This window comes from Typopeltis vanoorti, chromosome 12 (genome assembly GCF_054136105.1).
Source record: "Typopeltis vanoorti isolate ZY-2024b chromosome 12, IOZ_Tvanoo_1.0, whole genome shotgun sequence".
In the NCBI taxonomy this organism is placed as follows: Eukaryota; Metazoa; Arthropoda; class Arachnida; order Uropygi; family Thelyphonidae; genus Typopeltis; species Typopeltis vanoorti.
Window position 1 is genome coordinate 93,055,473 of NC_143560.1, and position 25,247 is coordinate 93,080,719.

A 25,247-nucleotide genomic window follows, 5' to 3' on the forward strand; every position below is an offset into this window, starting at 1 on the left:
TCTCAACAACCCAGCAGCTCCAAGCTATTTTTACCATTCCCGCAATATATTACTTGAATTTTCCACCATTACTCCAAGGTTCCATGCCACTTTCTCCAGTATAATTCCACAAATACAGTATGCAGCTATTTATCTGCGAATCTCAAAGTTCCAAACCTTATACTAAGCATCACCGATCATTTGTCTACCCTTTCCAGCTTATTCACATCTTCTTGAAGATGTCAATAGAACAGCACTGCTTCATTTGCAAACAGTTGACTATTCTCTGTGCAGTTCAGTGGAAATATCGTTGATATAATGGTTGAATAGTAATTGTTCTAGTGTGAACTCTATGGAATCCCACTGTGGGGTTAACAGGATTTTGTACCGCATCCCCCCACCACCACCACCACACAATTCTTTGACAGGCAGCCGATTACCAATCTAAACAACTCATTCGTTGCATCGTAAGGCTGCCTGTCAACTACCTTTACAAAATGCATAAAAAGGCAGTTTTATTATTACTAGATAATTACATGACAGATAACTAAAATCTTCGATAACATTTACCACTGAAAAAGGAGATATTTGTCAGACAGTTGCAAATTAAGGATAAAGTGCCTACATTGTCTCTGTAACAAATTAGGATCACGGTTCTTAAAAACTTTGCTTGGATTTAATGCATTGTTAAAAAATACGCTTTGTTTATATTCCTCATTCTGTATCGTTTTGTGTAATAAAAATATTTAAAATATAAAGAATTTTCTGTTCGAATATCTATACCAAAATAATAATTGTAATAATACTAGATATAGGTTCATTAAGGCATAAGGTATTAACGCAGACCCGTATTTTTCACATTTATTATAAAATATCACATTGTTCTATCGAGGCTACTCATACAAATCGCACACTTAAATACAGGAGGTGCATTTATTACCTCAATGTTGTCAACGAATGTTTCTGTCAAGATTGCTAACCCGTCCTCATCATAAGGCTGATATACTACCTCACCCCGAACTATATAGTCACTGGCCGGAAAAGAAGGAAGTTTCATCTCTGTCACAAGCCTCTTACAACCATAGCCTCTAGGAATCTGCAAAGAAATCAAACTGAATTTAAGGTTTCAAAAATAAGAGATTGAGGAAAAAAAGAGTACTCGACAACATGAATTATCTGCATTTAAACATGACAAAATTAGGAAATAAACTTGCAACTTAAACCATTTACACAACGGATACATATATTTTCAGTTCAAAAATGCAAATATCTTCTATTCACAGAAGATGTTCACTGCACTTTATTATTTAGTTTATCATCATTTCTGAATGAAGAGTTCACAACTTTTATATTAAAAATATCTTTTCATTATGTCAAAACTAAGACAATAATAATTTCATATATTTTATTATTTGTTAGAAACATTGCATTTTTACCCGTATATAGATTATGATCTTCGCGCCGTAGTATAAACTTATCAGAAATTTCTAAGGAAAATAAAAAAAAAAAAAAAAAAAACATTTCCCAAATTATTTTCACAGCAATTAAAACAAACTAGCCAATGATAAAATATAACTTTAGATTACGAAAACAGAAGCGCCATTTCCATTTGATGTGTATAGTGCGAGTTTTCTAATAACTCAATCAGTACATATCAAAAGTTGTGTCATATGAAAAATGGTCAGATACAATAATAATCTTATAGTTGCTGTATCCTTCAATGATGTTCCTTGTAACTGAACACCACCGGCCCGTCCTTATGCATACTATACGCTTATTTCTCTAGTCATCACAAAATTTTTATTTTTTACTTTTTAAATTCTTTTTGGTCTTTATTTTGTTGTTTAAGATATACTTATGCCATGAGAGATTTCTTTAAATGAACACGAAAAACACGAGGAATAAATAATACTAATTTAAGGCCATATTCATACGTACGTAGTAATAATTAGGGCATTAGATTTCTATAATCACTTATATCACCTTGGTTTCAATCGATTTTAAATTAATAATGATATACAAAATATTAGACGAGTATCTTCATGGGGTCAAAAGACTCATCGCGGGTGACTCTTTATTCATAAAACAGTCATTATTTCCCACAATACTTAATCATGTAACTCCTTAAACTCATTCACCACCGTCGACGGAGAAAATGTAGCTATAATACCCCTCTTAACTGCACACCCAATTTCCATGGGCGACCTCTTGTCCTCCATCCTCCCGAAATGTACCAGGAGAAAAATGCCTATTCTGTAAAACCCCTTTAATATACTACTATCATATCTCCTCTCTCGTGCTATATTTTGTAGCTGGCAGACATAGGGAGCATTCCATAGACCTGCGACATTCGTCTCTAAATCCTCTCCACCACTTTATCACCAAGGAATCCAGGCGATCAGACCTGTATGCAATGGTCCAGATGTGGCTTTATTAGTGCTTTATAAAAGGGGTTTTCCTGCTAGACAGTGTGTTCTTCTACAATCAATGAGCTGTTTTTGCCTACTTTTGCAATATGAATTCTAAACTTCAACTCCCTGTTGACAATCAGTTCCCAAATCCCTGGACTTAACTTCCTGTAGTTCAATTTCATCAATACAATACATAACAATTTTATCTCAGTAACTTGCTCACGTTTTATAACACAGTGACGGCTGAACTGGATAGGGGTAATGGGTTTACAGTGATACTACTGGACCTTGCCAAGGCCTTTGACAGGATACCACATGGAACCCTAATCAGTAAACTGGAGCAGATGGGGATAGATATAGGGTTGGTGAGATGGATAGGAGGGTGGTTGAAGGAGAGATACCAGAGAGTGGTTTATGCAGGAGTGGAGTCTAAAAGACGCTTGTGACTAGTGGTGTGCCGCAGGGCTCTGTTCTTGGACCACTGCTTTTCAATTTGTTCATCAGTGATATAGGAAAGGATTTGAGAGGAAGTGTTCACTTGTTTGCTGATGATGCAAAGTTGGGTAGAGCAATTATGAGTGCACAGGATGTCAAAATTTTACCGGATGATTTGGATAGTTTGGAGGACTGGGCTAGGAAAAATGGATGTCAATTTAATGTAGCAAAGTGTAGGGTTATGCACTTTGGGGGTGAAAAGAATAGCAGCAGTATATCTCATTGGTGGAACCGTTCTCCAGGAGATTGATGAGGCCAGGGATTTGGGAGTGTTAGTGGATAGGGAATTGAAGTTTAGGAGGCACATTGCAAAAGTGACTAAATCAGCTCATCAAATCACTTGGCTTCTGAAAAATACTTTAACATGCAGAGACAAACAAGTTGTTGTTCCTCTGTTTCGAGCCTTGATAAGACCCCATCTGGACTACTGTGCCCAGTTATGGGCACCAGGGTTTCCTCGTGATGGGGAGGAAGTGGAGGGGATCCAGAGACGAGTGACCAAGATGATAGAAGGTCTGTGGAATAAACCTTATGAGAGTAGGTTGAAGATTTGTGGGTTGCAGAGATTGGACGATAGGCGAAGGAGGGGTGATGTGATTGAGACATTCAAATTACTAAAGGGTTCTATAAGATTGATCCAGAAGATATTTTTGAAAATATGACTGGTGGTGGGAGGACTATGGGCCATGCATGGAAGCTGGGAAAGAGCGTGGTTGACAAGGGAGTTAGAGCTAGATTTTTTACTTGGAGAGTGGTGAATGAGTGGAATAAGCTTCCAGAGTCTGTTGTGGGTGCGACGACCGTGAATGAGTTCAAGGCAAGGTGTGATAGATACTGTGTCAATGTCGAATAGTTGTTCTTGACATGATGTTAGGGCCTCCCTCGATGAGTCTGTCGTCTCCTTGGAGTTGCCCGGAACAATAATAATAATAATAATAATAACAACATGTTATCTCTTCCTCCCAACGTACATGTTCTTACACTTGACTACGTTAAACTGGCAGCCATTTACCTCTGCTCATACTGCTGACCTATTTAAGTCATCCTGCATCACTTTCGTTAACTGCATATTTTCCATCAAATCATTTCCTATATCATTAATGTATAAATTAAACAAAAGAGAAGTACTGAGCCCTGCGGTACACCGCCACCCATTTGCCGTCTCTTGGACTCAACTCCTCCATAAACTACTCTTTGATATCTTTCCATCAGCCACTCTAATCTAAATCACCAGCTTGATATCCATTCGTTACAATTTGTATAACAGTTCTAGGTGGAATCCTGTCAAATGCCTTCGCAAAGTTCAGCACTATCATCGAGTGGGCACCACCTAAATAAAACTTCATCGTTACTTTATTATAAGAAGTATATTACTAAGGTAAAACCTACACATTACAAAGCCATGTTGTCCCTTAAAGTATAGCATTCTTGTCCGCCCGATCCTGAACTCTGCCTTTTACCGAATTCTTCAATACCTTAACCACAATTCCTGATATACTGATTGGCCTATAATTTATTGATTCTTGGAGCCTCCCTTTATGCAGTGAAACTATTTTGTCCTCTTTCCACTACATTGGACCTTCCCCGAACTAAGGTTTAAATTAAATAGCATGGTCAGAGGAAGTGCTAATTCTCTTGCACATTCACATAAAACATGGGCCAGCCTTCCTCTTATCCAAACTAACAGTTTATCATTGAATTTCATATCCACCAACGAAATATCCAAAAGTATCATATGCAATCCTCTCACTCAAATATCACATTATAAAATGTAAGTTACTTCTCATAAATAAACCCATGCTGTTAATTGCAAAGTATAGGTTCAGTGTCAACTCATTCCTGAATGCAAGCTCTTACCAACTTTTCCAACATCACTCGAGAGATACGAATAGGACACTAGTCTTTGTACAATCTTACTATCCATACATTCTTTTAAGTCCTGTGGAATTGTCTGTGCTGAGACTCAAATTATACAGCCAGGTCAGCTGAACACTTTTAGCATCCGTGCTGATATCCCGTCAGCTCCTATTGCCGAATTATTATGCACGTCCATCCAACAGCTCTAGTACCTCCTCCTCATACTCTGAGTTTCTTCATCCAGTGTAGAGATAGCATTGAGCTCTACGCTGAAATTTTTAACAAGGAAATTAATAACGTAGCAGACTGTATAGAATAAGGGTATGACTTTGTTCTGTAAAAAAAGAAAAATAAATCCAAACTGCGAAGGGAAGAAAATTCTTCCACTTCGTATTTCCATCTCTCACATATTTTTGCTATTTCAAGAACAAATTCTCAGATGAATAGGAACCACGGAGCTTAGGATAATGGTGCATTTTTAGGGTGTTCTGCATTAAGAAGTTCTATTGTAGTGAGAAGCAGGAAGTGAATGTTGAGTCGGTCCTTTCTCAATGAATCCATTGAGAACATGAAGGAAAGGACCAAAGGCGTTCAATGAATGGGGTAACTGCATTAGCCGAGGTAGGAGAAGTTGGATTAGGATAACAGAGACGGCTACCCCATAAATACAATTAAGCACTCGAAATACGTTTATGTAGGTTTTTATTATCAGCAGAGACAAAGTCATGGTAGTGGAGGACATGGTCAATGACAACGTGGAGATAAAAAGCGTTTGGGACACATAAGCTCAATATATTCTAGGAGGCAAGCGATGAGTCGACTGGGAAGATATGATTGTTATGCCAAGGTAAACGAATGCTAAACAAATGCTGAATAAATACAAATAAAAAACAAACACAGTGCATTCACGAACCTCGTCATACCCTTTGATGCCAACCTGTATTAACTGGCCATTTTTTTTTTTTTGCTTCATTAGAGAATCGGAGTTCAGATTTAATAAATTAAATCCGAATGATGATTTCAAGGTTAAAAACGAATTTAAACAGAAACCCGAGTTTGCACTGCTTCAATGAGACATTTTTAAAACAAACCCCTTCCTTCTAGTATAAACCCTTCCAAAATTAAGTTCATTTCTAGCTTAAGTAATCCATGTATCATAACCGTGCATTAACTCAATAAAGTTGTTTAAATTATAATGAAAAGATATTAACTTACCTCAAACGTGGATTCGACCGGTAGGTATGGATAAAATCCCGTGAAATCGTAGGTGTGAGGAAGATGTTCAGGATGCAAATCTGCCAATGTTCCGCTAAATGTCACCCTGACAGGTATCATATCCTCGAATCCGTAAGCAGCTTCCATATCGTCTTAAAAAAAAAAAAAACTGTGTTCATAAAACAAAACTTTTTACTCTTCTCATATTTTGAGATTTTTTCGTACTCATAACTAAATTAACCAAGGGACAATAGATCGTCTTATTCGAGGTTAACGATCAGCAACAACACATTCATTTTGTAAAATGTACAGCTCAGGCACATGTTAGATAAATGCTCTAAGCTGAATTGAATTTGAGCATTGCTCAGAGAGGAAATAGAGAAAAAAGTTGACGAGAGTTCGGGTGATTGAAATTACTGCCGAAGCAACTTAGGCTACTAGGCCCGAGTATTGTCTTAATTGTGTGTTTGGGTAATTTTTTTTTTCGTCTGTTTTACTAGATGAAAAACTCTGCCTTCAGTATGAAAACAGCTAAATGATCTCCACCAAAGATTTAATTATGGCATACAAAATAGAAATGAAACCTGTGAAAAAAAAAAGGCATTGTAAAGCTATGAGAATGTGCAAGGGAACTGGCAAAAGCCAGTTCCCTTGCACATTCCCTTGACTACGCTCTTTAAAGACTCAGCTCTGGTAGAGTTCCAAGGGAGTTGAAACTCTGTAGAAAGAAGACAAAGAAAGAGGAAGGTTCTAAGACTGCAGCAACAAATTATATACCAATCAGTATCTCAAGCATGGCGGGAAAAGTACTAGAAAAATGGGTCAAAAAGAGAATTTAAGAATGGGTAGATAAAATTATGATACTGTATGAAGGTCAACATGGTTTTGTGAAGGGTCAGGTCGGTCATGCTTTAGTAATTTAATCTTTTTTTATAATAGAGTAACAGCTGAGTTGGATAAAGGAAATGGCTACACGATGATTTCGCAAAGGCATTGGCAGGATACCACATGGAACTCTATTACACAAATTAGAACAAATGGGATTGGATATGACACTGGTTAAGTGGCTAAAAGGGTGGCTGCTAAACATATATCAAAAAGTAGTATATGGAGAGGCAGAATCGCGGCTACAAGTGACAGCAACCATTGCTGTTTAATTTGTACATAAATGATATAAGAAATAACCTGAAAGGAAATATCGAGTTTTTTGCTGGTTATGAGAAATTAGGTAGAGCAATAGTTAATCGTGGCGATGAGGAGAGCTTGCAGGATGATTTAAATAGGTTGTCAGTATTGGAAAAAAAGTTAATGGGTGTCAATTTAATGTCGAGAAATGTAAAGTTCACCATTTTATTGAACATATTAAAAGAAAGACAAATACCAAATAATATCCTAAAAGCTATCGTACGTATATATATGAAAATAATCAGATACAAATAAGATTAAATCGTGAGCTATCATATACGAGAGAGATAAACCATGGGGTCCGACAGGGATGTCGGAGCAACGCTTTTTAATATTCACTTAAATGAAATAATAATAAAATGAAATAAAATTTTCCATCAAGATATTAACTTTCTATGACCAAATAATAATTACAAATTCTGAAGATAACTTACAGAAAGCTATTTTAAATCTAAACGAGATAGCCGAAGATTATGGTATGATAATATCAACAGAGAAAAATCAAAAACTATGGCCTTTATAGGACAAGATTCAGCAAGAACTAAGATAGTAGTAGATAACAAGATTTTAGAACAGGTGGATTCATTTAACTACCTAGGATGTATGATCACATATGAAAATGAAAAAGATATAAACTAAAAATTGCAAAATATTTAAAAATAACAGGTGTAATTAACTCTATATTTAAACCAAACCTAGTTCAAAAACAAACCAGACTAAAAGTATACAATACATTAGCCCTACCAGTCTTATTGTATGGAAGTGAAATTTGGAAAATAAAACAAAAAGAAAAACAAAGATTAATAACAGCAGAAATGAAGTTTATGAGAAAAACTGCCAAGTATACCCTATTTGATCACAAAAGAAACGAAGAAATTATGAAAGAATTAAGCCAGGAATCAGTAATAGAAAAAATTAAAAAATATAAACATAAATGGATGGAACACGTTCAAAGAATGAAAACAGAAAGATTACCAATACAAACTTTAAAGTACAAACCATTAGGGAAAAGAAAACCAGGCCGTCCTCTTAAACGATGACTTCTAAGGCCGGAACAGGTCACGCTAGGCCTAAATCCTTGATATGCATGATGATGATGCATTTTGGGATAAATAGATTACAAGCCGTGTATCATGTTGATGTCAATGTACTCCAGAAAACAGATGAAGCTAGATATTTAGGGGTGGTAGTAGACAGAGAGTTAAAGCCCCCTTTAACTCCTCTACGCTCTTACAGAGAGTAGAGCTTGCGTAGCTTAGCCTGTGTAGATAAAGCCCTTTGGTCGGAAAGACCCGAGTTCGATTCCTGTCCATTACGTGAGGAACCTTTATCTGGTCTCTTTCGACTAAAGATGAGTTTAGCCAATCTCATACGGAGGTGGAGGGTTTTTTCCCTGGAAACTCGGGTGTTTCGTCCCTCAGCACAGGCAAACCGGCCCGGTGAACATACACTTCTGCAGACAAAAATACCTCCCCAACATCAGGCTCCGAGAGAAGTCGGTTGGGTTCGTGCGCGTAAAGTCGCATCATGTAAAAAGGCCGACTCCAAATAGATGGGATAAGGCATAAGAAGAAGGTAGACAGAGGGTTAAAATATTTGAGGGCATATTGGGCTAAGATAGCCCATAAGTTTACTTGGCTATGGAAGGACACATTAACATGTAGAGATAAGGAAGTTATTATCCTTTATAAGGCATTGATACACCTACATCTGGATTACTGTTCTCAAGTCTGGTATTTGGGTTTCTTGGGGATGAGGAAACAGTGGAGAGGATTCAGAGGTGAATGACCAATATGGTGAGTGGCCTGTGGAATGTTCCCTATGAAGATAAGTTCAGGGCGTGCGGATTGCAGAATTTGGTTGACAGGAGAAAAGAGGAGATATGATAGAAACATTTAAGTTGTTTAAAGGAATTTATAGGATGGATGTAGGGGAAATGTTTCAGCAATTGGTTAGAGGGACCAGAACAAGGGATCATTCCTGGAAGCTGAATAAAGTCTCATTAGTAGGGATATTTTGAGAACTAGATTTTTTGCTTGGAGAGTGGTGAATGAGTGGAATGGGTTGCCACAGTCAGTTGTGAGTGCTTTGTCTGTTAATGGGTCCAAGGAAAGGTTTGACTGATTGTGTGGATAAAATGGGTTCTCCACGATGAGTCTTCGGACTCCATGGAGGTGACCGTATAATTACTGTTTGTAACCTTTTTTTGTATGAGGCGAACGCTGTAATTATGACACGTTTATGATAATACAGATTAAGATACGTTTACATAACATTCGATTTTAGTGACCAATAAATACTATCAAAGGAGAACACAAGAGCATATTGGTAGAAAAAGTTTATTTTTACTATACATAGAACTGGAAATCGTCATTTTTTTTATCATATTTAGGAAACTTTATCATGCCTGTTAAGAATGCGATTCATACTTGTCAAAAGGAATGAATACAGTTCTCAAACGGAAGTAAATCCGATTCCGGCATAATATTCTGAACATCCCAAAATTTGAACCGCCACAAGAATAGTAACATTTAACATTGGGTAGTCGTAAATATGGAGATAATGCACACGGCGGCAGCATCTAGGCAAAAGGGTGGTAAGCCAGAATATTTACAATCCAAATGAAATGAATAGAGAGCAAAAGGACACTAAACAAAGAGCAATCTAAGTAAGAAACCCTAGTTTAGCTCAATAAAAATCGAGTCTATTTGAGCAATAATTAACAGTATAAAGGAATGTGCTATTATGCTTTTTTGTCATTTTACAGCTGAATAAACCCGGATTTCCTGGTGTACAGTGGATGCGTATTCAAAGTAAAAGTGTTCTGATAAAAGATAAGGCAACTATATTAGACCTATGCAAAAAAACGTTTATTGTATCAATCCTTTAAGAACTAAACCAAATTAGTTTTGGCTCTCTTTCGACAGCCTACAAGGAACTAGAAATCATCCAGGTGAATATATTGCTTAAAATCTCCACATAATGGGAACCATTTTGTATGGTAGATTAGTTTGAATAAACAGAAAAACGATTTTAGTATCTTATCTTTGTCTTAAGTAAAACGCTTCAGCAGAGTTATAAAAATATTTATAATATTCAGTGAAAAATATTCGAAAGCAAAGATGAACAAAGATTATGACCAACGGATGGCTTTAAGATATCCGAAAATACAGATATCTTCGAAAACCACTTAATCGCATACTTCTGAAGGTTCCAGAATCAATTTTGGATTTGTTTTACATCCAAATATATTTCAAATATAAAACATTTGAATATATCATGAGCAGTAAAAGCAAGTATCTTTGCTGCATTTTTATCTTCAAACGGTAATATCTATAACCGATTTAATATTTTTTAAAAAGGTATTGTTTAAAATCTCAAATTACTATAAAGGTACACATTCTCCAACAGTGGGCAATAAGAGTCTTTTTTATCTGGCAACCTAGTCTTGGATAGGATTAATAGAAATTTACGAATAGATGGCAGAGAATTGTTGGTATTTAATAACTTAGATGGCAAACAAACACGATAGTTTATTATTATTTTTTATTAAAAATACCGTGTTGTAGTAATATTCTGTACACTTCTGTGTGCGAAAAAGAAAAAAAATATATTGAGGAAACGTATTACTTAAGCTTTTCTTTAAAAAAATCCTGCTACGTATTTTCACTAAAACTATGTACAATAGCAACTACATACACACATACATAGCTCATGGCAAAAACATGATGTTAAAAAAGAGAATCATGATGTCATTATATATTAACAGCATTGAAGAATTTAAAATATTTTAAGTTAAAACTTGGAAGGAAAACACAGATCTAATCCAAGAATTTGGAAAATTAAAATAAGAGTTAACTTAATATGTTATAATAAGGAAAAGAAACATATATATCATTATAAATTCAGATCTAAGTTCGTAATCCACGTCACAGCTTCAGGGGCTTGTAAAAAGTCATTCCAGTCATTCTGATAAGCAACTGTTAATAACACTTTCAGTCGGAACGACGAATAAATTAGCCATTTCATTTTACCAACGTCGCAGAAGAGGCCATTATATCATTATATCTTAATTATCTATGTATATATATTATTAAGAGACCTCCAAGGAGTCAGACTCAATGAGAGAGGCCACATACTACACGCACCGGCTATCATTCTTATTCTTGAATTCATTCATACTGCTTGCACTCAACAACATCCAACGGCAATCTATTCCAATCACGCACCACCCTGTGAGAGAACAATCTAGTCCTCATCCCCTTCTTAGCTTCCAAGGATGTCTTCTTGTCCTTTCCACACCCTCCAAAAAATGAAAAATTCCACCTACTGAAATTCTGTATAACTCTTTCAGAAGTTTATGTTTCAATTATATCGTCCCTCTTTCTCCTGTTTGCTAGTGTCTGCAGCCTACAAATTCTCAATCTGTCTTCATAATCAGTATTCCGCAATCCTTGGTATCATTTTAAAACTCTTCTTCGCACTCTCTCCAATATATCAGAATCACAACGGAAACAAGGAGACCAGACCTGCGCACAGTAATCCAAGTGAGGTATTTATCAAGGCCTTGTAAAGGGGCAAAATTACATCCTTATCTTTACATGTGAATGTTCGTTTCAGCACTGCTATTATCTTTTGAGTTGTATTTGCAATCTCTGCTTAAACTTCTTATCTATTAACACTCCAAGATCCCTAGCCTGATCAGTTTCTTCTAGCCTAATCCCACCAATATAATACGACATTGGATCTAGTCACTCCAAAGTGCATGACTTTGCATACACTAGCATTGAACTGATACCCATTTTCCCATGCCCACAATTTCAGCCTATTCAAATCATTCTGCAAGCACTGCATGTCTCATTCTTGTTTACCCTACCTATTGTCAGTATTCTGGATTACCCTACCTATCTTTGCATCAGCAAATAGTTGTATGTCTCCTGTCAAATCCTTTCCAATATCATTGATGTAAAGATTGAATAACAATGGACCAAGAACACCGATCCTTGTAGTTCACCACTAGTTACCTTAAATCTTGCAGACTTGCATCCCCCATATACCAATTTTTGATATGTGTCAGTCAGCCATCCTGTTATCCACGCTAATCCATACATATAAATAAATTCATCTGTGGACATACTGCGTTTGGGTCTGTTAGGATAAGTGGAGTAAATTATTTACTAATTACGTCCGATTTTATTAGATTAAGTTTATTTCCCATATAGTTGCTGATATTCGAGATCTTTATTCTATAAAAGTAATTTTGATTTTTTACCTATCCAGAACAATACAATAATACATCTAGAACAGTTTAACTAGTCGTGGAGTCAAATTTAATATTCGTTAATTTAACGAATTTAATTAGCAAAGTATAGCCTACCGAATCTCTAAGGCAACAGTTACAAATGCAATTTAGTGGAAGCCAAACGAAAATGCATTCTTCCTGTGTGTAGTCGTGGTTAATCATAAGACACATGGGAACGTGCGCAGTTGATTAAGTTCGGAAGCAAATTAACGAAAATCAAGTATCTGTCGAAAATAATTGCAGTTGCAATTAATTCTATTTGACACTTCTAGTATATTCTGACAGAAGGAATAATTTTTAGTTAGACAAAATCTAAGGTTGTCTAATTAAATGTTATTAATTTTTTTAACTTTAATAAAATTTAGTAAGTAACTCATGAATATAATAAGCGTCACATATTTATCGGATTTGATATGTCCTACAGTTCCTACTTTTCAATTTACTACAAATGACCCTAACTGTGAAAATATCTTTACACAAACAAATCAACCAAACTTGTGATAAATTTTTCCATGCATGTTCAGTTACTGAATTGTTAAAACTGAAGTTTCGTGATCGACAAGTAGTAATTACATCCAGTGCAGTCGATATTAACATTTTGTTGCAGTGTAACTTAATGGCGCATTTTATTACGAACATGACATCCGTTTTCTCAAATACAAAAGTAATAAATAAATAAAAACACATCTGTGTTTATGAACTGAAATTATATATAATTTGTGTGTGTGTGTGTGTGTGTGCGCGCGCGCGTCCGCAAACTGTGTTCCATTGTTAGCTCTATGGAAATGGTATTTACATCCATAGCGCTAGGTGTCCGAAGAAAGACCATTATAGGTTCGATCTAGTCTCGTAGTAGAGGAAACTATTTGTAAGACTTCGTTTGGTCGCTTTCCCAGTTAGTATATCTATGGCAGTGACAAGTAGGGATTTTTTTTCTCTCCCAGATACTGGGGATTTTAACCTTGCTTCTCAATAAATCGATAGAATTGACACTATCAAAACACAAGTGTTATGGTGGCTTAAGTGAAACAAAAAAGTGTGAGAATTGTGGTAAACATATTCAAGAGGAATCCAATCAGGTGCATATCAATACTTGGGAAAAAGGCCACCATAAACTTAACAAAATCCACTGGCGCCTTTTATTCCCTATATGAGATCGTTTTATCCATATCTAACTTTTGGAGCCTAGCTGGTGGTGGTGGGAGGTGAAGTTCATCCACAACCACGAGTCAATCAGAGATAACCGAAATAAAAAGGCATAAAAGTTCAACAATGGCTGCACAGCATAATTCAGTAACTCAGAAGACATGTCAGATGATCGAATTTCTGGCAACTAGGGTAGAGCTCTCATAATAACTATTTATGAAAAGGAAATGAAACTAAGCGAAATTTTCTGAGAAAAATCCCTGCTGAATGCTCGTGGTAAGGCTTATGCAATAATACTTAAGAGGTTGAGAAAACTTGTGGAAGAGAAATTGGGAGAAGAAGCGATTCAGTCAAAATAGGAGTTATCAGGATTAGATGCTTACTTTAAGACAAATAACCAAAAAATGGTAAGAATATAAAAAGAAGTTGCACTTAAGTTTTGTAGATCTGAAAACAAGCATATAATAAGATGCTAAGAGAAAAGTTGTACAAAATACGATTATATTGTATAAATGGGATACGATACAGAGTTGGACTTCAACTATAAATCAGCTGCCAAAATTCAATAAAGTTGGACGATTTTATGATGCAAACCAGGTGTGGTGTAAGACAAGGGTACGCACCATCTCTCCTGTTATTTATCTTCCATGTGGATCACAATATGAAGGAAAATGGCAATCGACCTGGTATCAGAAAAGGAAATATTTAATATATTGAATATTTCCATTTATGTTGGAGATGTTATACTCTTAAAGGAATCCAGTACAAGTTCTGCAGGATTCTGTACCTAAAGTGAATAATTTTGTAACAAAAACTATGATAATGGGAAGGAATACAAAACAAAATAAATGAACTGAATTCTGAATGAAGAATCTATAAAGCAAGAAAAATTTTACAGCTATTTAAGGCACAATTTTTAGTGAAGATGTCAAACCGAATATCCGAAAAGACAATACAATACGCAAGGTCGGTATGATGGAGATCCAGTTGAATACATTTATACGAAATACGAGAAATTAGAGAACACATGAAATTAGCAGTGTGCAAGATAGTGAGTGTTCAAATCTAAAGCAGCTGATCAAAGACTCTCTGATCAAAGAAAGCTGATCTCATATACAGAGCTCTGAGAAAAATTAGAGGATGGCATGAGTGACAGAATCATTAAAATTAAGATATTAGGAAATATCTTGATATTGTTAGCATTCAGAAATGTGCGAGCAGAGATAATCCCAAGTGGTCACCTAAACGGAATAGGAGAAAAGTTTGCAAAAGAGGTATTTGATGTGAGGATGTCAGGAAAATGAAACCCACGGGAAAAACAAGATCTTGGTGGACTGATGCAGTTTGAACTGCCTTAGAAGGCCGAGATATAAGATATGACAATATTGGAGTCGTGACAGACAGACAGATTAATTTGGAGGAATATTGTTGATAGGAAGTTAGTAATCATGTAACCAGCTCACGTAGTACTATCATAATATCCTGTATACTCCCTCTAAGAGTGTGTGTGTGTGTGTGTGTGTGTGTGTGTGTGTGTGTGTGTGTGTGTGTGTCAGAAATTTGATATGCATTTTAAAACAGCTAAAGAGAAAAGACAACCATGATTCATCCTTTCGTAACTATGAAGTCCTGTGTCGGTGACAATGTCTCCACGGCAAAGCCTGCTGGCGTCAAGTTGAACAACGGATTTTGCTTATCAGAGACACGTAATAAGCGACTTACAGAGGTCATCAGCTAATGGTGAAAACAGAATAATTAATATACTTCCACTAGTAAATACTGATATAATTTGTAACCTGCAAAGAAAATATGATTTCAAAAAAAATATCAGCATGTTGCCAAACACACACGATTTGGAACTGTTTAAGTTGATCCTAGTGCGGAAAAAAGACGTTTGCATCACTAAATTATTGTGTGCGTGTGAAGCTCAACTATTAGATAATTCACTTAAGGCACTTTTTATTTAAAAGAGGAATACCCACTAGCATATATATATATATATATATATATATATATGGAAAAAAATCATGGCTTAGAGGATTGGCATTTTTTAGATTTATAATAACGAAAATAAAATTTAATTTAAAAATTTTAAATTCTGTGAGAATTGTCTTTATTCTTGAATCTGTTATCCTAACTGTATGTTAAATAAAATCACAGCTATATGTTTTTTTCTAATCAACCAACATACTACCACTTGCCGCCTTCACGTAAGTCGAAGCTTAAATTTATCTGAAACGAAATGTAACCAAATAAGTGTCACAGTAGTCCGTCCTACAAATGAATTGCAAATCAAAGTTTGTTCACGTTTTCTTCTTATATATAAAGAATACAACCCTTTTTTTATTAATAAATTTCGCTCTTTCTACATTGATGGTACGTTCTCTTCAGGAAAGGAAAATAAGTAGCAACCCGCTAGTTTAAGATGATCTCTCAAGAAATTATATATTCATCGTATGTTCTTAAAGAAACAGTTAAAGACTTAGATAGGCCTCTTACCTGAGAAGTAGTAATCCACTGTTGCCTTGTTATTATTCATGCATCGCCTCCAGTAACGAACGTTTAGACCACGAGCTCCGTGAACTTTCACTCCCATGTACCTCTACAGATAATTAAAGGAAATTAATGTTACAAAATTACAGGGACTGAATCTTACCTAAATCTTTGTAACTGAGAAGTTTTGGAAGGTTCGGATGCAACTTTAAATCTTCCCAACCCACTCCAGAACCTCTCAATCGTGGAATAAATTCTTCCAGGACCGAGACTAACGATGTTGATTGTATTTCTGAATAACGTACATTGCATTTTAAACCTCTCTTTCGTAAATATAAACTTCCGCTTTAAGAAAGGGGTACTTTGATATCCCAAGTCTAATTGATAACTGACTGGATATTAACACCGCAATAGGCCTGGGTTTAAGATAATCTGCAAATATGCTCTACAACCCAAGCACGGCCATTTTGATGGCATTTCAAAATTTCGATAGGCAAGGTGCCACAAAATGGGGGGAAAATCCATTTTAAAACAGTACATAGTAGGAAGGAATTCAAATACTTACAATTTCATCTTTCGGTTCTTTTTGTTTCTTCATCTCTAAATTGGCATTTCGAATGATTGCAGATGGCCCATGCAGATTGTCATTTCTTAATCTCCAGTGATCTGGGAGATATCTCATATAGTCTGGAGTTTCGTTCAAATAGTGTACGGAGCACTCATTTCCTACAAAATGGAAAAGCATGAAACTCTAAAATAATTATTTTTCATGAAAAATAAGCAACTCTAAAGATTTGCCATTTAATTAGAACTGAACTATCTAAACCTGTGTTTAGAAATCAGAAGTTTATAAGATTGTTCACAGGTATCAAATATTTACTTTTCAATCATCAATTAGATTAAGAGTCATAAAGAAGGGTATAGAGAGATGATATAACGAAGAAGTCTTACCTACTAACATAAATTAACTATTTGACAAATATGCTAATTTCCTTGCCTTCATAAAATTAGAATAGTCTTCAAGTTTTGTTAATGGATGGCTCCATACTGTTCCATTAAGGTGTTCAGTATTATAATATATTCCAAAATATTATTCTCACCATGTACATGTCGAGGATTACCAATTTTTGTCACTGCTATATAAAATGTTATCAGCCCGAAAAAATATTGGAAACATTTTGGAGGTCGTTGTCATGGTGAAATCTGATGCCATACTATTCAAAGCACCATCTTGTTATATAAATGGGTTAGCAATAGTATATTTAGTTCTATAGAGCAGGCTTCAGTATTTTTTTGTTTCTTTTGATGTTTCTATATGGGATTAATACTCACTTGCTTTTGTTTTTCAAAAGATACGAAATTGAGACAGAAAAAAAAATTCTTTTCTATCATTTGTCCTCCTTTGCATAAAAGAAGATCACCTAGAGTTTAATCTCACTGTTTGAAATCAAACCATAGAGATGTATGCATTTGATGGGAATATTCGTTACACAACGTTCAGATGAGGAATTTTCCATGCGTGAAATGACTAAGATTAATTGGACATATGTAATCAATTTTATAGGCAGGTAAGTATCAAAAAAAACCACCTAGCAATGGCATTATCAAGTAAGAATGCCAACGTGCCAAATCTATTACTGCAAAATTAGATTAAGTAAAAGGATATGAACTCCATAAGAGATATGCTCCCTTTCACGCTTCAAAGACTACCCCTCCTTTCTCCAATGTAATGAAAGTATCACTTTATTCTGAAAAAAAAAAACAATATTTGATATAAATGTATGCAGTTTTTCTAGATTTTGAAATGAAAAGAAATCCGTAAATTTATGATTTATCTTTTTACAGAATAGTTCAGAACAGTGTCGAAACAATCGCTGAAGACTGTTACAATTTAAAACATGAATGATTTAGAAATTTAGCGGAGAGTTCCGACCGTGTGGTTCCAATTATTTGAATTTAAAATTTTAATGCAAGCAGTTTAAACCACGCGGTTGCAATGCGATCGTGCCGTCAACCAGCCGCTACCCTAACGGAGGTCAGTCGATATATGCAAAATACACGTTTTATTTAAAACTACCTTGAGTTTTTTTTTTTTTTTAGTTTCTGAAAATAACGCAGGTATCGAAAAATTAATCATAGAAGTTTTGAAATTGTCGACATCCCTATTCAATTACCCGTTACGCCCAGGCCACGGGTGGAAGGCTGTGTACCAATTTCGGAGTTAAATCAGTTTCGCCTCTTCTCCTTGAGGAATAAAAAGGGCGTTAAAATTTATTTCAACAACAGGGTAATTTATCTGTACTTGGTGTTCCTCTTTTTATCACTTTGCAAACATTCTACTTTTTTTTTGTTAGTGTGCAGAGAACTTTGCTTTCTAGTAACAAACTGAGGTAGAGTTTGCCTTACGCCAGGACAATGGCAGAAGTATGAAAGCTAAATACAAGCCACAAACTAATGTAAAAAAAAAATAGGTTGGATGAAATGCCATATTATATTAAAATTATGAAAGGCTGTATTAAAGATACATTTCATCAAGAATTTGCAGATTCGTTACACACAACATCATGCAATAAATGCGCTTGATTCTTCTGAGATTTATGCAATCGTTTGAACAATTGATGATATGAAGGTTCTAATTTACATTCAACGACCAAAACTTGATTCTGAAATCATATCTCAAACTGAGATTACACGCAAATGGCTACAGTAATAGCCCATAGAAACATAAGACTGACATTGAAACCAAAATAAGGCCATCGTAAATTTTGAAAAAGAATTAGCGCTTCGAAACTCATTTTCAGTATGAATAGCACAAAAGATATCAACATCATTTGTTCAAAAGTAATTTATTCATCGAATTATCTGTAATAAGAAATTTGTTTTTACTCCTAACAGTCTCCAACGTGTAGGTATTATCATTTCGGTGGCTAAGACCACTAACTCTCAAGTTCTCCTGATACATAACTACAGGATGGTAGGTTCTTTTAAACACTAATTATTCAGTCAACATATAGCTACCAATAGAAACGTATTATAATTAATATCAATTACTAATATTATATATGCAATATGTTGTTGGTTCTTAATTCGTAGTGTTTTTACCAACTCCACCAACTGAAGCGATTCAACAAGTTATCATTTTCCTCCCCTCACATTCTTCTTTCATTTTCTAAGTCTAATTGCACACCTGTCTGAATCGGTGAAGCCAAATATTTAAAAAGCTTCGCTCTCTGGAATTCTCTTTACTTACCATTAATATAGTTGCTACGATATATATGCTACTCTTCCATTTAAGCCCTCATATTTCGTGGTCTTCAATGACCTTCCTGTATTTACTTTTAGCAATGGTTGTCATTAATTATGAGTACTGATCATCAGCAAACATCTAGTATCCATGATTGTACCCGCATTTCCATGCTCTAAGATTATTTTCATTATATTTGTGATAAAAAAATATAATAAGAACGAACGTATGTGAAATTACATACTGGAAGCCAACAGAAAATAACGAAATTTACGAACTTTGTATTCCATTCCAACTCCAAGTGACCCAACATAACAAGATTGGAAACAATTGGTTCATTATTAACTTTATAATGAACAAATGATTCATTATAAAGAATATAATAATGAGCAATTGATTCATTATTATATCAAATCTTACTGTTAAATTCAAATTTACCAATAAGTTTCGGAAAGGCTATTAACCACTTACCTTCAATCTCGAATGCCTCTTGATTTTCACCGAAATAAAGAAAGACACGTAACGTCTCTTCAGCCCAGATTTCAACTCGACCTCTTTGGAAAAATATATCGTAATATTCTCGTACATAAACGGTCTCTTTCTGAAAGAAATGTAGAAAACTCACATTCAAATAATGCGATTCTATATTCCGTAACAAGGGTTACGTGTATTAATGTGATTTGTTCGTATGTTAAACACGAAAGGTATATTTCTTGCATAAGGCGACCGTATATATAGACTCTCTGTAACTAGTTTGTTATCTGGAATCAATTACGGCAGAAATAACTGAAATTATGAGTTCAGTGTTTTGTGTCTTAATTGCAAATTCTCCTGGACGGTTTCGCTGCATTGTATTAATAGTCCATTTTTTTTTTTTTTTAATTCCGTGGCTAGTAGACATTAGCTATCTTCTTACTGGGTTAATAACAATACTGCGGCAATGGTACAATTAATTATAGGTACAATTAGGCAAATTGATTACTAAAATAGCACAAAACAAAAGCATGCACTAACATAGTCCAATTTAAATAAATACTGAGAATACCGGACAAATTTTAGTAAAGATCCCAAATCGCAAATTTGATGGTCAACCAAAGCAAAACCTGAATGGTATTTGAAATATTAGAAGTAAAGTTTTCGTTCTGGACGATAAGTTTCTATAAAATGACTAATTCTATTACAGAAGAATCCATTTCTTCAAATCCTCGGCGCAATCTGAATTTGAAATATTTAACAGAAATATTAAAAATTCAAGAATATAAATCAGCAACAAATTATCGTTCACCAATTTAACTCTCTATTGCTCATTGTAACTCTGAAGTCACAAACCAGTTTTGTCATTATTTTATTGCTATTATAAATGCTATTCCTCTGTGACTTGTTAAAGTATGGCTGCTTGGTTGCATGTGTTGGCAATACTAGAAAGTACGTATTTATACCACTAGAGGTCTGTATGTACAGTACTACTGCCACATGTTGTTTCAGTTGTTTAGTCCTTGCTTGTATGACATTTTACAGCTTAATTATTCATGTTTGTAACAAACAAAAATATATAAACTCAAATGTAAGTATAATTCTTCAATATGACATGAATATTGTCTTAGGAAAGTTATTATTATTGATTTTATGAATGAAATTAGGTTTGTGACTTTCAAGTATCACTGGACACTAAACAGAACCATAACCATACTTTATGTTATAGAGTCATGGATGTAAAAACATTTTACGGAAGAAAGAAAAACGAGCAGGAGCATGTTCAAATGAGACCAATTTCTGGTTATGAATCGGATGATTCTGTATTGGCTTTAGATAGCGAGGATGACAAAGTAAGTATTGATATGGTTAACAATGTCATGCCTATTATTATCCGTAAGAGCGATGATTAGTGATGAAGATGGCGTTGATAAACTCAGTGAAAATGAAGATGACTCTATGGACAGTGAAATGAATGATGACAATCAGTTCTGACTGGAAGAATGTTACTTGCTGCTTTACTCAGTCCATTCAACAATGGAAAGGAAGCCTCCATCCTGGACTGGGAACTCTCCACGAACCTGTTAGTTATTTTAGGCAGTTAACAGACAATAACATTTTATAAAATTCAGCATACCAAACAAATCTAAATGCAAAATACAAAAAGATGCATCCAAACCAATCAACACTGATAAGAATGAAATCGAACAATTTTTCGGATGCCGTATGTGTATGTCAGTTTATGGAATTCCAGCATCCAAAATGTTTTGGAAAGCCACAACGCGACTTCCTGTTGTGGTGGAAACTATGTGCCGTAATCGACAGGAGCAAATGAAATTAGGGTTCTATTTCAATGATAACACTGATTTGGATCCTGCTGATAAGCTACACAAAATCAGACCATTTCTACAGCCATTGGTCGAAAACCACAAAAAAAATTCAATGAATGAGAAATTATCAGTGGACGAACAAATTATCCCATTCAAAGGCAAGCATAGTCTAAAAATTACATAAAAAAACAAACCCCAAAAACGGGGTTACAAGGGATTTCTTTTGTGCGACTCTTCAGGGATTGCACACAATTTTGAACTATACTCCGGGAAGACAGTCCAAGATGTCTCCTTACCAGATGTGGGAGTAAGTGGCAACGTTGTTCTTCGTCTGGCTAAGATAATACCAGGAATTCTGTTCCACAAACTGCATTTTGACAACTGGTTTGCAGGAATTCAGCTAATGGTTGAGTTGGAAAAACGTAGTATCTAGTCATTGGGAACAGTGAGATGTAATAGGCTTCAAAGGTTGTAAGTTCACTTCTGACAAGGAACTGAAGATAAGAAGACGGGGAAGTTTTGAGGAATTTTCGACTAAAAAAAAAAAAGAAGATGTCACCATAAATGCAGTGAAGTGGTACGACAACAAGCCTGTATATTCGCTTAGTACCTTAGTTGGTGCTCATTCAACCACTACTGTACAGAGATGAGACCTTAGAGAGAAGAAATAATAGATGGGAATGTCCAAGTATTGTGCTGTACTACAATAAATATATGAGAGATGTAGATCTGATGGACTCACTGATAGGTTATTATAGAATCAAGGTCCGATCCAAGAAGTGGTATCTGAGAATGGTGTTTCATCTTCTAAACATGACAGTAAGTTAATGCCCAGCTACTATATAGAAGGGGATGCACGCACAGCCTATAAAGTAACAAAAAAGACCACCTGAGCCTCCTAAACTTGAAGCCATTTGTTGCTGCATGTCTGTGCATGGAAAATAAGGAGCTTTAAAAGAAACGAGGAAGAACTAGCTCATCTTCTCTTGAGATACAAATTCAAATGAAGAAGAAGAAGAAGAATGTCAAAAAAGGCGTTAGAAAAGATGAGCTGAGCCACTGGCCTCAGTTTACTGAAAAAGGGGGCACTGCAAGAAACCTGGGTGCAATGGTGTACCCAAAGTTGTGTGCACAAAATACAAAATACACCTTTGCTTCACACCCAGTTCAAATTGTTTTGTAGACTTTTACACCAACTAGGTGTTGTAGAACATGTAAAAAATATTCACTAAATAAGGGAGGAACTTTTTTTTTGTATGGTGCATTAGTTCTGAAAAACCATACCGTGTGTATTAGCACCGATACTTGCACTAATACACAACTTTTCTTATAGGCATGAAGACATAATATTAGATTATACCTATTTATATTTTTAATAGTGACTGAGCTATGGAGTCTATCACTTTCTTACATACTCGTATGTATCAAACTAAATCCTGAGCTATGGAGTCTGCCACTTTCTTACATCAAACTAAATCCTGCAGCATCGTATTAATATTCCTTTTTTCAATGCCATGGTTAGTAGACATTAACTATCTTATTACCTGGATTAATAAAAATACTCTTGTTACTAACTTTTTTTATATTTGAAAACGAACATTACGAGAAACAATACTTACATCACCTAATGAGTTGAACTCCACATCAACTGAATAACCCAAATCACCTGCGAGGTCGAACAAGTCGGGAAAATCAGGATTTTCATCTGCAATAAGCAAAATAAAAAAACAAATACAGTATATCTTCTAATTCTACAAATTGGTAGGCAGTATTCTTTTATTCGCTCACACTTTTTTTTTAAAAAAATCAGTAAGATCCAACATCGCCGAAGTTGAGTTTTTGGTTTTGATGGAACTGACGCCGAAGAAACTACATTACAATAAAAATAGTACTGTATCTCGTGAATGTGTAGGAACTTCAGCTAATTTTCTTTTAGCTAAAATTGGCATTGAATGCATCCCAATATATAATGTTCTGTATGCTCTACCGTTCGCATACTCAGTTTTGGGATCAAAACTAGTTCACACATTAAATTCAGTCTCGGAATCCAATCGCTTGCGTTAAGGATTGACTTTGCTATCAGCTAAGAGAAAAAAAAAGAGATAAAAGTCCTTGGAATCGAACCTATAATTGCCTTTCCTCTGAAAATGTAAAGTCACAGACGTAACTACAAACCAACCAAATAAAATTCTCATCATTGCATTAATCACCATTCTTTCATGCATACATAAATACACAGCTGGATGGAAATTAGATCTCTTCAGAGATCTAATCCCCCCCCCCGGAGAGACTTAACAATTTCATCATACATAATTGGTCTGGAAAGTAGGTCTATAGGGAAAACTCTTCCATCTCATTATGACACCGACCTACTCACCTAAAACTGAAAAGCTCTTGTGAAAATTACTTGCATTCTAGATAGGATTCAAACAGATCTTTCCGACCCGAACGAAAAATATCCTAACGCCTTCTCAAATGAGAAAGTTCATGCTCCATACTGCACGAACATTCAAGAGAGAGCGGAAATGTTATTTCTCCTTGTTAGAAAAAAAAAACATCCAGCCAATATCAGTCCCGTAGTCGGAGTCGTTACAAAAATCGGCCACAGATGGTTACAAAGGCAAATCTCGTAGATAAAGTTAACTTTGCTGATTTCCACTCTTGCCAGCTAAAAATGAGTACAGACAGACAGACATAGGAGCACATTCACAGTGAAATTCGCAAAACCAAACGACCATGTTCTTTCGTTCTTCACTTGTCCGATATATCTGGACTCATCACATATCAGGCGACAGCATTACAAGTGGGCGACAATAGAATATTTCCTTGGCACACCTTGGTACTTCTAAATACAAGACGCATCTGAACTTCGTACTTAGTTACTGACCAGATGCATTCCTTCTTTTTCACAGCCTTGCTTTTTGGTAACAGTCACTTCCAACAGATTAATGTCTAAAGCAATGTAAACAGCAGTTGTTCCTGTGAAGTTTTATTTCGTATGTTTATAAACTGAAAAGGCATTCGCTATATTCGGTAAGATGTTTCAATTTTCATAAGCTGAAAGTCGAAAACGTTTTGAGTACATGAGATGCAAATGATATTAATAATAATAGTAATGATAGTAAGTCATCACTTACCTCCTTTCGGCGCAGGATCGAAAGAACACTGTGATACCACACAAGCCCAGCAGAGAACTGCAGTAAATGAGACAATCAGCAGCATTCTAGTCTTCATTGTTCGTCTTCTCAGTCCAGGCTATTCTGTAAAAGTTCCATAGAATATATACTTATATAAAAAATGCATTCTTCTTGATGTTGTAATTACTATTTGGATTAGATTTATTTGTTCCAACTAGTATTTCCCAAACTTCGTGATTTGCTATTTTTGGGTGCAATAAAAGTTTGAAAACCACTGCCGAAGTAACGTAATCTACCATCATTTCTTGAGAGAGTGCCGGTTAAAATACCATACAAATAATTACAAAATAAAATTTTATTATATTTGTATTACAATTGCTGTGTATTAGTTCTCTACAAGTTTCGGATACTATTCTGTACATTTGTTTGACAGAGTTTGTAACGTACAACTTAAATAACAGGAGCTCTTTATTGTATCAA

General features: G+C 35.2%; 1 protein-coding gene across 2 annotated transcripts in view; it reads right to left on the bottom strand.

Annotated features, from left to right (window-relative positions):
• The window catches only part of LOC150101007 (uncharacterized), a 107,777-nt gene that overhangs the window by 68,198 nt on the left and 14,332 nt on the right, over nucleotides 1-25,247 (bottom strand). For both annotated transcript variants that reach the window (XM_090401507.1, XM_090401506.1), the window contains exons 2-8: nucleotides 24,768-24,890; nucleotides 23,250-23,335; nucleotides 19,799-19,928; nucleotides 16,649-16,809; nucleotides 16,090-16,192; nucleotides 5,958-6,109; nucleotides 920-1,075 (exon numbers count right to left, since the gene is read on the bottom strand). In XM_090401507.1, the coding sequence (XP_090257633.1) occupies nucleotides 920-1,075; nucleotides 5,958-6,109; nucleotides 16,090-16,192; nucleotides 16,649-16,809; nucleotides 19,799-19,928; nucleotides 23,250-23,335; nucleotides 24,768-24,864 (885 nt within the window). In that variant the 5' untranslated portion in view covers nucleotides 24,865-24,890. The remainder of the gene's footprint in view (nucleotides 1-919; nucleotides 1,076-5,957; nucleotides 6,110-16,089; nucleotides 16,193-16,648; nucleotides 16,810-19,798; nucleotides 19,929-23,249; nucleotides 23,336-24,767; nucleotides 24,891-25,247) is intronic.